At 41.3% G+C, this 14,594-nt stretch overlaps 1 protein-coding gene across 1 annotated transcript in view; it reads right to left on the reverse strand.

Moving 5' to 3' along the window:
- The window catches only part of Ube2d2 (ubiquitin conjugating enzyme E2 D2), a 37,646-nt gene that overhangs the window by 7,572 nt on the left and 15,480 nt on the right, over positions 1–14,594 (reverse strand). The window contains exons 2-5 of the mRNA XM_008844287.2: positions 6,939–7,002; positions 1,066–1,097; positions 905–982; positions 687–792 (exon numbers count right to left, since the gene is read on the reverse strand). Coding sequence (XP_008842509.1) covers positions 687–792; positions 905–982; positions 1,066–1,097; positions 6,939–7,002 — 280 coding nt within the window. The remainder of the gene's footprint in view (positions 1–686; positions 793–904; positions 983–1,065; positions 1,098–6,938; positions 7,003–14,594) is intronic.

Below are 14,594 nucleotides of genomic sequence, written 5' to 3' on the forward strand. Positions count from 1 at the left end.
ATACCACAAGTCAACGCCAGCCTTGATTACATAGTGAGTTCCAAGGCACCTGGGGCTACATAATGAGACCCTGCTTCAAAAAAAACCAAAACACCAAACCAACTAAAGAAACCCCACAAAAAAACATCTAATAACCATACCATTAGCCATCTTGGCAGTAGTCCGGGTTATTCTCTTTTGAGGTAATGCTTCACTCTAGCTCAGGCTAGCCTCAAATTTGCTTTGTAGTCAAGAACCTTGAACTACTACTGATCCTTCTGCCTCTGCTGCCCACATATGAGGATTAGAGGTATGCAACATGGAAACAGGCCTCCATCTGTTCCTGGGTATCACAATCAGCAAACTAGTATCAGACCAAGGACTGTGTCTGGGAATTCAACTCTTTCCAGCTGTATCAACAAGATCTATTATAAACTAAGGGAGATTAAAGCATGAATTATAAAAAAAAAATAGAGCCAGGCATGGTGGTGCATGCCTTTAATCCCAGCACTCAGGAGGTGGATCTGTAAATTTGAGGCCAGTCTGGTCTCCATAGTGAATACAAGCCAGCTGGACTACAGGGAGATCCTGTCTCAGAAAGAACTCCCAACCCCTAAAAAAAGAGAGAATCTTAAAAAGACAAACCAACAAACACCAATAAAAAAAAGCAGTTACTTTATCTTGATATTCAATAACTATTCTATTACCTTTTGAAATAGTTAGTGCTGGAGACCACTGTGACCGTAGAATATCAAGGCAAATGCTGCCATTACTGTTAATATTTGGATGATAAATTCTTGTTGTAAATGCAACCTACAGAAAAAGGATACGTTTTATAAATTGGTTTATTAGTATCATAGAGCACAGTAAAAGCAATGATCACATTCTAATATGATATCATATTCCAATAAGCAATTATTATTACCTTAGGTGGTTTGAAGGGGTAATCTGTTGGGAAATGAATTGTCAGGAAAAATACTCCACCCTGATAGGGGCTGTCATTCTGTTGATTAAAAAAAAAAAATTGAGATTAAAAATGAATAAATTATATAAAGTATTTATTTTAGAGTTAATCTGAGTACTTACTGGCCCCATTATTGTAGCTTGCCAATGAAACACTGGAAAAGAACAAGAAAAAGAAAAATTAACATGTAACAATATTCCCATTATACTTACACTAGAGAAACTTATCATTGTCCACCTAATCCAAGTTCATTTATAAGCAGTATATAATGACCAAGGACAGGATGAAGAATCTAAACCAATTGAGTTGAAAGCATTAAAAAAGAAAAAGGCCAGAAAGGCCTAGAACAGTAATAAGACAATCAATTACAAAGCAGTTGAAGGGGCTGGAAAGATGGCTCAGCATTTAAGAGTGCAGTTCTTACAGAAGACTTAAGTTGGATTACCAGCAACCTTATCAGGCAGTTCTTAACCACCTCTAACTCCAGCCAGGGGCCTCTCTGGGCACTATATAGTGTTTTCATAAACTCACACAGACACATATCATATACACTTAAATTTTTTTTTTTTTAAAAAGGACATCTCAGCACTTGGGGAGACAGAGGCAGGTGGATCTTTGTGAGTTTGACGCCAGCCTGGTGTACATAGTGAGTTCCAGGACAGCTGGGGCTACAAGGAAACCCTGTCTCAAAAAAGACAGGAAGAAAAAAAAAAAAAAAGACATCTTTCTTGGGGCCAGCAAGATGGCACAGGAGGTAAAGGCTTTTGCTTCCAAGTCTGACAAACTGAGTTCGATCTCCAAGACCTAAACACTGGAGAGATCCCACTCCTGAAAGCTGTTTTCTGACCTTCACACTTGTGCCATAACATGCATGCACACATACAAAAAAATAGAAATTTATTAAGTATGTGGAGTTCCAAGTATAGTGGCACACGCCTTTAATCCCAACATTTGAAAGGCAGAGAGGCAGGTGGATTTCTGAGAGCTTGAGGTGAGCCTGGTCTACATAGTTGAGTTCCAGGCCAGCTAAGGCTACAAAGACACCCTGTCTCAAAAAGGCCAAATAATAAAAATAAAGTATTTAGAGCTATTTATGGTGGTACAGCATGTCTGTAATCCCAACACTGGAGAACTTGAGGCACAATACTAGGTTTGAGGTTATCTTTGGCAAAGTAAGAGGCTAGATGCCAGCCTACGCTGCATAGTATGAACCTGTCTTGCTGGGCATGGTGGCACATGCCTTTAATTCCAGGACTCAGGAGGCAAAGGTAAGTGGACATCTAAGTTTGAGGTCAGCTTGGTCTACATATTGAGTTCCAGGTCAGCCATGGCTACACAGTAAGACTTTTTTTTTTTTTTTTTTTTTTAAATTGGGGCTGGAGAGATGGCTCAGCGGTCAACAACACTGGCTGTTCTTGTGGAAGACCCAGGTTCGAATCCTAGCACTCACATGGCAGCTAACAACTGTTCTTAATTCTAGTTCTAGGGGATCTGATAGTTTCTGATCTCCCTGGGCACTGCACAACATGGGTGTACTTACATGCAGGCAATATACACATACACATAAAATAAAAATTTTTTAAATTATTTTTTATGGGGGCTGGAGAGATGGCTCAGCGGTTAAGAACAGTGACTGCTCTCACAGAGGACCTGGGTTCAATTCCCAACACCCACATGGCAGCTACAAATCATCCGTAACTCCAGTTCCAGGGGAATACAAAGCCCTCCTCTGACCTCCCCGGCACTGCATTCACATAACATGCAGGGAATATACTCATACACATAAAATAAAATAAAATATTTTAAATAAAAAAAATTTTGTGTGTTACATATAGTCCCTGCATGTGTATTTAAGTGTACCTGTGTTGTGCAATGCCCTCAGATTTCAGAAGAGGATGTAGATTCCCCTGGAACTGGAGTTATGGATGGCTGTTAGCCGCTATGTGGGTATTTAGAATCGAACCTACATCCTCTGCAACCAGTGCTCTTAACCTCTGAGCCATCCCTCCAGCCCCATTCTTACTCTTTTTCTTTTCTTTTTTGAGACAGGGTCTCACTTACGTAGCCCTGGAGCTTGCTATGTAGACCTGGCTGGCCCGTAAGTCACAGAGATCAACCTGCCTCTAGCTCTGGTGGAACTTCTGATCCTCCAGCTTCCACCTTGGTGCTGGGCTTGTATAACTAGTTTACACAGTACTGAGGATGAAACCCTAAGGCCTTGTGCATGCAATTAACCAACTGAACTACATTCCCAGCCTCAAAGACTGGTTTGAACGATTAAGGAAAAAAATGTTCTCAATATGCAGGTCTTCAGATTTTTAAAAAAATATTTTATTTATTATTTTTATTCCATGTGTATGCGTGTACTGCCCTGCCTGCATGTAGGTAAGTGGACCCGTGTCCTGCAATGCCCTTGGAGGACAGAAGAGGCTGTTGGATCTCCTGGAACCGGAGTTACGGACAGCTGTTAGCTGCGCCATGTGGGTCCTGGGATTCAAACCCAGGTCCTCTGTAAGCAGCCAGTGTTCTTAACTGCTGAGCCATCTCTCCAGCCCTGGTCTTCAGATTTTTAGTACACCCTCTTCAATACATGAAGGTGGTGATGAAGAAATGGCTCAGTGGTTAAGAACACTGGCTGTTCTTGCAGAGGACCCAGGTTCGAATCCCAGCACCCACTTGACAGCTAATATCATTAACTCCAGTTGCAGGGGATCAGAGGCTCTATTCTAGCCTCTTCCAGCATTGCAGGCACGAAGTGCACATACATGCAACATGCAAGCAAAATACATATAAAAATACAAAAATACAAAACAAAACAAAAAACAGAAAGAAAAGATCAGGACTGTGGGGTGTGGGTAAAGCATTAGTCTAGCACATTTAAAGCCCTGGGCTTTATCCAACACACCACCAAAACCAACACACAAACTGTAGGGATAATTCCAATTAATCATAAACAGGGTCTCTCTCTAGCCCCTGCTGGCCTGGAACTTACTATGTATACCAGGCTGGCCTCGAACCCACGGAGACCCATCTGCCTCTGCCTCTCAAGTGCTGGAATTAAAGATGTGCACCAAGTATGGCTTTTTATTTTTTTAATTCATTGCTTTTATTTTTATTTTATGTGTATGAGTATACTGCCTACATGTGTGTAAGTGCACCCATGTTGTGCAATTCCTGCAGAGGTCAGAGGGTCACTGGATCCCTTGGAACTGGGGTTACGGACAGTTGTTGCCCGCCCTGTGGGTGCTGGGAATTGAACCCGCGTCTTCTGCAAGAGCATTAAGTGCTCTTAGAGGTTAAGAGCTATCTCTCTGACCCCCATAAACTTGTTTAATAAGGAAATCTTTCCAAAAGTGCAGAAAATAGTACTTGATCCATTTCTAAAGTGAGGTTACTCAATATAGGTATCAAAAGATAGTTTTTACTCTTAATAAGCGAACTACTTAGTACTTACTATTTATTCATACTAGGATCTGAAAAAAATTGCCAAGTGACTCTACATCTAGCCACATATACCAGCAGTCAATTCTTGTTACAAAGTAGAAACGCACCAGGCATGGTGGCACATCTTAAATCCCAGCAGGCAGACCTGAGTTCAAGGCCAGCCTGGTCTACACAGTGAGTCCCAGGTCAGCTGGGGCTACTGGGAGACCTTATCTCAAAAAGACCAAAACAAACAAACAAAAAACCCCCAAAACAAAGTAGAAGCATAAAGACTTGTCTAAATTCACTAGGTTCCCAATGTAAGTCCTAAAGTTCTTTCAGACCTCCTTAATAGGAAGCCATCTCTATGGCTTGTTTCTCAGGCCCTGAACATAATACAGCGGCTTATTTAAAAGGCATTAAATAAGTATTTTTAAGATTCAGTCAATTTATTTTTAAAAACAAACAAAAACAGGTTGGGGGCTCAGCGGTTAAAAGCATTAGCTGCTCTTGCACAGAACCCAGGTTTGGTTCCCAGCACCTCCACCACAGCTAACAACTGTCCAGAACTCTAGTTTCAGGGGATCCAACACCTGTTCTGGCCTCTGTGGGAAGTGCAGCACAAAGGTGCACTTACACACATGCAGGCAAAAAATTCATACACAAAAAATAAAAATAAAAAAAAATTGCTGGGCATTGTGATGCACGCCTTTAACCCCAGCACTCGGGAGGCAAAGGCAGGCGGATGTCTGTGAGTTCAAGGCCAGCCTGGTCTACATAGTGAGTTCCAGGCCAGCTGGGGCTACAGGGAGACCCTGTCTCAAAAAGACCAAAATCATTTGCAACACCTAAGTTTTTAATTTTGATGAAGTATAATTAACCTATAATTAACCTGTCATTTAAATTTTTGTGCTTTGGGGATGCCGACTTTAATGTTCCAGAGTAGCAATTTTTGCTCTGAGGAACAAATGTAAGAATGCGAACTCCAGTAGCAGAGAAACAAAAATTTTAGCATGCTTAAGAAAACTTCCATCACCAGGCATGTTGGTGCGTGCCTTTAATCACAGCACTTGAGAGGCAAAAGCAGGCAGATCTCTATGAGATTGAGGCTAGCCTGGTCTATATTGAGAGTTCTGGGCCAGTCAGGGCTACAGGGAGACCCTGTGTCAAAAAACCCAACAACAACAAGCCCAGGAGGTAAAGGTAGTTATTGCCAACCCCATGACTGGAGTTTAATCCTTGGGATGCACATGGTATACTACACACCAGCACACATGTACACACACATAATAAATGTAATGGCCCTCAGTTCATTCCTCAGCACTGAAATTTAATGAACACACTCATCTACCTTTTCTTTTTGGTCTTTTTCAAACAGAGTCTCCCTGTAGCCCCACCTGGCTTAGAACTCGCTGTGTAGACCAGGCTGGCCTTAAACTTATGGAGATCAGCTTGCCTCTGCCTCCTGAATCTGGGATTAAAGGCATACCCACCACAACCAGCTACACTTAGTACTATCTTAAACAGCAAAATAATCAAGTATATGTAACAATGGATAGGTAAGAAGAGACCAATGCAACCCCAAAGATAATTTGGTCAGAATGGGTTGAAAAAGTAATGAACACTACCAAAGCTGACTGGGTGTACATAAAACAGGTTCTTTCTAGCCGGGTGTGGTTGCGCACACCTTTAATCCCAGCACTCGGGAGGCAGAGGCAGGCAGATCTCTGTGAGTTCAAGGCCCGCCTGGTCTACATAGGGAGTTCCAGGACAGCTGGGGGCTACAGGAAGACCCTGACTCAAAAAAAGACCAAAAACCCCCCCCAAAAAACAAAAAAACCAGGTTCTTTCATGAGAAACTAAGAGTAAACACTCCCCTTTCTCTATAGACAATGAGTTCTTCACAAAATAACCCTAAGAAGGGCAGTGAGCTGGCTCAGCAACCAAAGGCAACTGCTGCCAAAGACTGACAACCCAAATTCAATCTCCAGGACCCACTATGTAGAAGAACAGAGTCAACCCCCCCCGCCCCCCAAAAAAGCTTGAAAAATTAAGAATCCAAACTGGAAGTGGTGGCGCAGGCTACTCAGAGGCAGGCGAATTGTCTGCGAGTTCAAGGCCAGCCTAGTCTACATAACTAGTTTCAGGCCAGCTGTGGCTACAGGGAGACTGTCCTCGTTTGTCTCTCCATTGCTGCTCCAAAACACTCTGACCACTACCCAGCACACAGGCCATAGAGGATTTCTGCTCACTAGCTTGTTTCCCTGGCCCCCTGCTCAGCCTGTTTTCTTCCCAGGGGTGGCAGCACCCACAGTGGGCTGGGCCCTCCCACATGACTCAACAATCAAGATACCCCATGGACATGGCCACAGGCCAGTCCAATGAAGGCAATTCCCAATTGAGGCTCCGTCAACCCAGGTGTGTCAGTTAATACTAATATCCAGCACAGAGACCCTGTCTCAAAAAGACTGCCCCCCCCCCAAATCCACACATAGCCTTAAGAGTTATGAATTCCCTAGAGACATAATGTTACATTCCTTTATGTTATAGTTACTTCCATTTAAATACTTACTATCGTCTCCAACAGGACCTGCTGAACACTGTGCTGGAGGATCTCTTGCCAGGTCATTCAATTCCTTAAGAAAAAACGAAGAAACGTTAACTTTACATTGTTACTAAATGTATGTTGGTACCTGTATTCCCTGTACTACTTACTGAGGAAGCTCTGCTAGGATTATTCCTCCAAAGATAGGGGAGTTGGCAGGTGAATTTTTCCACTATTTTGGGTTCTTGAATGCAAATCAGTGTTTTATAAAGTAAGTTAGGACTGGAAGTATAGCTTATTGGCAGAGCACTTCTCTAGCAACAGGGAGAAAAAAGGAAGGCCGTATTTGCTTTGTTCTAAGGTAAAAATGAGAAAGGTAAATAGGTGTTATGTACAGAAAAGTCACAAACTATTATTTGTTGCCTCTCACATGGTAGATAAGCCTTCTACCACTATGTGAGGTCTTGGGTTCCAATCTCAGCACAGAAGGCGGGGGGGGGGGGGCGGAAATCAAGAAAAACTCACTTTAAAAACAAACTAACAAACTCATTGCTGGTCTTAGCCCACACACTTTTCTTGTACAAATTCCAAGCATACTTTGTTTTTTGTTCTTGAGGCTGGGGCCCACTATGTAACCATGGCTGGCCTAAAACTTGCTATGCAGACCACACTGGCCTCCAATGCACAGAAATTCCTAGGATTAAAGACACGCCCAGCTGCTTTTCTTTTGTAAATTCACTAAATTTTACAGGAGGCCTCAATCTCAGAGATACACCTGCCTCTTCATCTCCTAAGTGCTGGAGTAAAGGTGTGTACCACCACGCCCACCTTGGGTTTTTGTTGTTTTAAAAAATATTTTTATTTTATATGTATGAGTTCTCTGCCTGCATGTAATGGAAGGTTGTCGTTGCCCATATAGGTGTTGGGAATGGAACCCAGGTCTGCCCGCCCGCCCGCCCGCCCATTCATTCATTCATTCATTCATTCATTGTGTGTCCCAGAGAACAACTTTTGGGAGTTGGTTCTCACCTTCCACTTCTGTTGTTTCTGTTGCACTGTACACTCCAGCTATCTGGTCCATGAGCTCCTGTCTCCACCTCCCAGCTCATGAAGAGAGTACTGGATTACAGATGGGTGACACCACATGTGGCCTTTTACATGGGTTTTGGGGATTGAACTCAGATCATCAGGCTTGCACAGCAGGCAAACTGAGCCGTTTTGCCAACTCTATTTTTGAGATGGAATTTATGCTACTCTGGTCGGCACTGCACTCCTAGGTTCCAATGATCCTCTCCAACTTCTTCTTCAGTGCTGGGACTACAGGTGCAATCTAAAAGACCAGCTGTTCTAATATTTAATTCAATTTCACTTATTTTCCTTTCATTTTCTATGTAGTTTTGGTTGGCCTGAATATTCATTATGCACTCCAGGCTAACTTTGAACTTGTAGCAATACTTCTGTTTTAGCCTCTGAATGCTACCACCCCAAACTATTTTAAAGTAAAAGAATTCATTATTCATGTTTTATCTTGTATTTTCTCCCTCCTTCCCATCTCTTGACTTTCTGAGATAGAGTTCTATTCTGTAGCCCAAGGCTGGCTTCAAATTTGTGTTCCACCTGTCACAGGATAGAATTACAGGTATGAATCACCACATCCAGTTCCCCTTTTTTTCCTTTTTGAAATAGTGTCTCCTGTATAGTCCAGCATGGCTTACATCATCATGGCTGGCTCTCCATTTTTTCTGGGAAAAAATAGTGCCAATGGCAATTTTTCACCATAAAACTGCTAAGGCTATGACAAGCTCTGAAAGTCATAAAGGTTCTAAAATTATACTAGATCATCTGACAAAATACAGGTACGTTTTCAGTTAGTGTCTACTTCCAGGATGCCAAACTCAGGAGAAAAACCTTTAAAAGTATGTAGTACTCGGGGCTGGAGAGATGGCTCAGTGGTTGAGTACTGACTGCTCTTGTAGAGGACCAGGGTTCGATTCCCAGCACCCACATGGCAGCTACAAACCGTCCTTAACTCCAGTTCCAGGAGAATCCTAAGTCCTCTTCTGACCTCAGCGGCATTGCACAACATGGGTGCACTCACATACATACAGGCAATATACTTGTACACATAATAATAATAAATTTTTTTTTAAAAAGTATGTGGTACTGTCTGGGCAGGTAGTAAAGGTTTATGATCTCAACAACTAGAGAAGCCATGGCAGAAGAGTAGAGTATCAAGCTGCCTGAACTACAGCAAGAGTTCATAGCTAGTATAGGCAAAGTAGTGAGACCCTGTCTCAAAAGTGAAAAAACTAAGGGGTAGTGATACAGATCAGTAGTAGAGCACTGGCATATCCTGTGCTACTCCCAGTTCCATTCCCCAGAACTTTACACTGAGCTGTTAAGTATAGCCTTCCCTGGCTTTTGAAATTTAAAAAAAATCAAGCTGTAATGAAGGACTAATTTTATAACATATTTCAAAAGCACAACAGTATGAAAAAGTAAAATCTAATCTATATAAAAATTTTTGATTTATGTTTGTTTTGTTTGCATGTGTTTAAGTGTACAACATATGTCAGAAGAGGGTGTCAGATCCTGTAGAACTGGAGCTATAGTCAGCCAGCTGTTAGCCACCATGTGGGTGCTATGAACCAAAATCAGGTCTTCTGAAGAGCAGCCAGTGCTCTGAACTGCTGAGTCATCTCTCCAGTCCTCAAATCTAGTTTTTAAAAATTATTTTTAGTTTATGTGTATGAGTGTCATACCTGTGTATATGGTAAATACACCTGTGTTATGCAACGCTTGAGGAGGACAGAAGATAGCATCAGATTCACTGGAACTGGAGTTATGGACAGCTGTTAGCTGCCATTATGTGCTGGGGGATTTGAAGCTGGGTCTTCTTCAAAAACACCAGTGCTCTTAACTGAATCATCTCTCTAGTCTCCCAAATCTAGTATTTTTAAAGTGCAGTAAAATGTATTTAGACTGGAGGAGAGGGTTGTCAATGTAGCCAGGCTGGCATCAAACTCATGTAACCAAGGCTGGCACTTAATTCCTGCTCCTGATCCTTTTGCTGTAGCTTCCCAAGTGCTCCAGGCATATGCTACCTTATCCTCTGCTTTCCCTTAAAATCCTGAAATTTTTTTTTCATGTATTCCCTTTTACTTACAAAGGGAACAAACTTACTTTGCTACTCTATGTCTAAACCACTGCAGGTCCTTTCTTGAGTTGATGGTTTATTTTCCACGATTACAATGCTTTGTTTCTTCTATTTATTCTATTTAAATAAACCAGTGTGTCTTTAAATGCTTAAATTTAGGCCTGGGCCCACAGAAGGCCAGTAGGCTTTTGGACATCCTACATGAGTCCTTCCTCAAAGTGTTCTATGACCTATCCCAAGAGGTCCTGATGTCATACTAAACCATTTTCCAGGCCCAGGCTACCCTCCTTAAATTTAACTGCAAATAAGCATCTCCCTTTTTAAAATTGTAATTCTATTGACAATTCTACAGCTAAACTTTTCACACAACAAATTATGAATTAAGGGAAGATGTTTCAATTACTAAAGAGGAATTTATTTGTAAATGGGTCATTATTTTCTAAGTTTATAAAAAGAAAATCTCTAAATGTCCTTTAGAGGCAACAAAATTAAGGCTTTCTAAATCTTATATTCTGATCTTTTTCATCATGCTCGTAAACAACTTCAGCCACCCTCTTGAGATCAGTTTCCACACCTTTAATAAGGAAGTTAAAGTAGAAATTACAATAGAAATTATACAGCATGATTATAGTTTAAGGATCAAATAAGTTTAGAAAATACTGTAACCCAAATCCCTTTTTAAGAAATATTTATCTGGGTGTGGTGGTGCATGCCATTAAACCCAGCACTCAGGAGGCAGAGGCAGGCAGATACCTGTGAGTTTGGAGGCCAACCTGGTCTACACAGTGAGTTCCAGGCCAGCTGGGACTACAGGGAGACCCTGTCTCAAAAAGACCAAAAAAAGATTTAATTTACTCTGGCAAGCTTGTACAAACATACATACATACATACATACACACACTCACTCTCTCTCTCTCTCTCTGATGCCCATGTGTAGGTCAAAGGACAAGTGGCAGGAGTTGGTTCTCTCCTATCATGTCAATCCAGGGATCAAACTCAAAGCATGATTAGCAACAAATGCCTTGGTCCCAAGCCATCTGGCTGGTTCAATCTAAATTTCTTTAAATTTTTAAAAAAATTTATGTGTATGAGTGTACTTCCTACATGTATGTAAGTACACCCATGTTGTACAGTGCCCACAGAGGTCAGAAGAGGGCATCAGATCCCCTGGAACTGGAGTTACACAGTTGTTAGCCCACACGGTACTAGGAATGGAACCCAGGTCCTCTGCAAAAGCAGTCAATAGCTGCAGTTGATAGATTTTTTGGAGCAAAGTTATCACTATGTAGCATTGGCTGGCCTGGAACTAACTATGTAGACCAGCCTCCTAATCCATCCCCCGACCCCTTTTGAGACAGGGTCTCCCTGTGGCCCCCCCAGCTGGCTCAGAACTCACCATGTAGAATAGGCTGGCCTTGAACTCACAAAGATCCACCTGTCTCTGCCTCCCGAGTGCTGGGACTAAGGGCGTGCACCACCAAGCCCACTAATCTACATTCTTAATATGTTAGAATATTTGAAGTTCTAAAGAAGTTGAGCATAAATAAAATCCAATAGTTCCAACATGGAACCAGCCTCCAACTCTCTTGGGCTATTCTCAGTTATCCACCCTTTCTTCTCCTTCTGTATCCCAAACATAAGATTTTGTTTTCACAAAACGTCTAATGCCTGTGAGACAAGAAATAAATCTGAAGGAACCAAGTAAAACATTTTTATCCTGGCCAAAAATCTTTCAAGCATGACATAGGAAAAAATGTATACAACATGGGTAAAACTGGCATATAACTTCTCAATTATCAGCTTTACATTACAAACTACTTTGATTTTAAAACAATGTACTCATTTTTGGTTTGCTACCCCTCTCTTTCCAGACAGTCTCCGTGTGCAGCCCAGGCTATCCTTGAGCTCAAGGTAAACCTCCTGCTTTAGCATCCCAAGTGTTGGGATTATATGCATGCACCATGATACCTAGCTCTGAATGTTTAAAGTAAGAGAAAGCCAGTTTTTTTGGGGGAAGGGGGGTCTTTTTGAGATAGGGTCTACCCTGTAGTCCCAGCTGGACTGAACCTCGGGATGTAGACCAGGCTGGCCTTGAATTCACAGAATTCCACTTGCCTCTGCCTCCTGAGTGCTGGGATTAAAGGTGTGTGTGACCACACCTGGCTCAAGCTAGTATTTTAGTACCTTTTCAGATATGGTTAATTCTCTTTTGATGGCAGTTTCTATGTACGTTGAGAGATTTTTAAGTCTTGTTTAGGTTCTAGGAAAACCTTAAAAATTTATGTAATAATGTCGACAATTTCCAATGGCAAGCAAAATACATATACCTAAAGTCCAGAGTGGTAACACATACCTGCAATCCCAGCACTCAGGAGGCTAAGGCAGAAGATCTCCAACATGAGCTATACACTGAGTTTGAAGCCTCCTAGGTCAAAGTCCATCTCAAACACACCCAAAAAGATTTAATTTTGAATCTAAAAGAAAAAAGTGTTTGAGGCTAATAAGCCAGTAACACTATAATTTTTTTTCTTTCTTTTGAGACAGGGTCTCCCTGTAGCCCCAGCTGGTGAACTCCCCATGAGGACCTCCATGGCTGGCCTCCATCTCAGAGATCTGTCTCCTCTACTGGAATTAAAGGCATGTACCACCTCAAACAGCAATTTCTTTTTTGCTGTTCCTTTTGTTTTTCCAGACAGGATCTCATACTGTATTTAGCCCAGGTACCATATCTGACCGAGAACAAAGAATTTGAGTATTTTATAGGGTAACATTTATATAAGTGTTCTGCTATAATGAAAGGAAATATATTATTTTGTGTCTGTTTACTTATTCTTAGGTCCCACTATGTGCTCAATTAGACTTATTTACAACTCTTGGGGTCAAGTAATACTTTTGCCTTAGCCCCCCCAAAGAAGCTAGTACTGTAGGCTAGGCCTAGGCCCCTGTATTTGGCTTTCCTTTGTTCATTGCTAAGGATCAGGAACCTTTCCTAGACTGTGGAGCCTCATACCTGTAAATACTAGCACTCAGGAGGCTACAGTCTGGGTTACAGATTAAGATCCTGTCTCAGAAAAACAAAAACAGGTGAAGTGCTTGCCTAGCATGAACAAAGCCCTAAATTCTATTCCCTGCACTGCATAAATCCAGCATAATGGCATAAGTATAATCCTAGCACTCAGAAGTTCAAGATCATCTCTGCTACATAAGATCCATGCTGGTGAGGGAAAGGGAAGGAAAGAAGGAAGACAAGGGAGAGAAGGGAAGAGAAAGGAAGAAAGGGGAAAGGGAATGGGAAAAAGCCAACTTTGTCAGGGCTGGAAGTATAAACTGGAGATAGAGGAAGTGTGTGTATTGATGTGTGTGTGTGTGTATATATACACATACACAATTATGTATTATACTTTATTTTACTCAAATCTTTTTATTCATTTACTGAAGCAGACAATTATATATAGTATATGACAGAATGAAGATTTGAAATACATATGCATTGAAGAATGACTAAATCAATAATCAACACGCATATATAGCATGTTTCCTTTTTTGTGATAAGAACACTTAACTATTCTCCTGGGGCTGGAAAGATGGCTCAGCGGTTAAGAGCACTGGCTGTACTCCCCAAGTACTATAGAATATATAGTTAATATACCACAGAACAGGTCTATTTATCCATTCACTGGCTTTTAAATTTCAACTAATCTCAGACTCTGGGAATACTATCTGGAATATCCTTCCCATTCCCACTTGCTCCACATACCTTTAGATTTCACTTAATTGTTGCCCTAAGATAGCTCCCTACTCTTTCTACATTTACTTCTTGTTAAATACTATGGAAAAACTCTTAAATTGCTTTCATTACTAAGCAAAGTTCATATTTTTTCTATGCTTATATAATGTCTCTTGATCTAGTAACAATTAGGGAGGGATTTGACTTCTAGGTTTTTACACATTGAAGTCTATGGGAACTTCCCAGGAAATAAATTATATGTTGAGCATATAGTTGAACTATGCATAGTAATTTTAAGTACCTATACAGCGAAAATGCTATCTTCCATTGGTTGTAAGAATACCAACCCCCCATTGTTGAAACAGGATCTCATATAGCCCAGGCTGCCCTTGGATTCTTGATCCTCCTGGTTTCTAGTTCCCAAGTATAAAATTGCAGGTATATACTACTATGCCTGGCAGACTATAAGACACATTTTTAAACTAACTGACATTGTATTTTCCAACATAACATGCCAGTGGTGATATTTTCTTTCTTAATGGCATTTTAGGTTTGATAAAGTACATGGAAAAAAGCAACAATCTCATTCGCTGATACTACAGCCCTAAGATCATACACCTAATAAAGTACAAGTCAGAATTTTAGCAACCAGGCTGGAGTGGTGGCACATGCCTTTAATCCCAGCACAGGAAAGCCCAGCAGATCTCCGAGATCAAGGACAGCCTGGTCTACACAGCAGGGCCAGCTGGGGCTACAGGGAGACCCTGTCTCAAAAAGACCAAAAAAAAAAAAAAAAAAC

The sequence above is a fragment of the Nannospalax galili genome, unplaced genomic scaffold (genome assembly GCF_000622305.1).
Source record: "Nannospalax galili isolate Female #2095 unplaced genomic scaffold, S.galili_v1.0 scaffold760, whole genome shotgun sequence".
NCBI lineage: Eukaryota > Metazoa > Chordata > Mammalia > Rodentia > Spalacidae > Nannospalax > Nannospalax galili.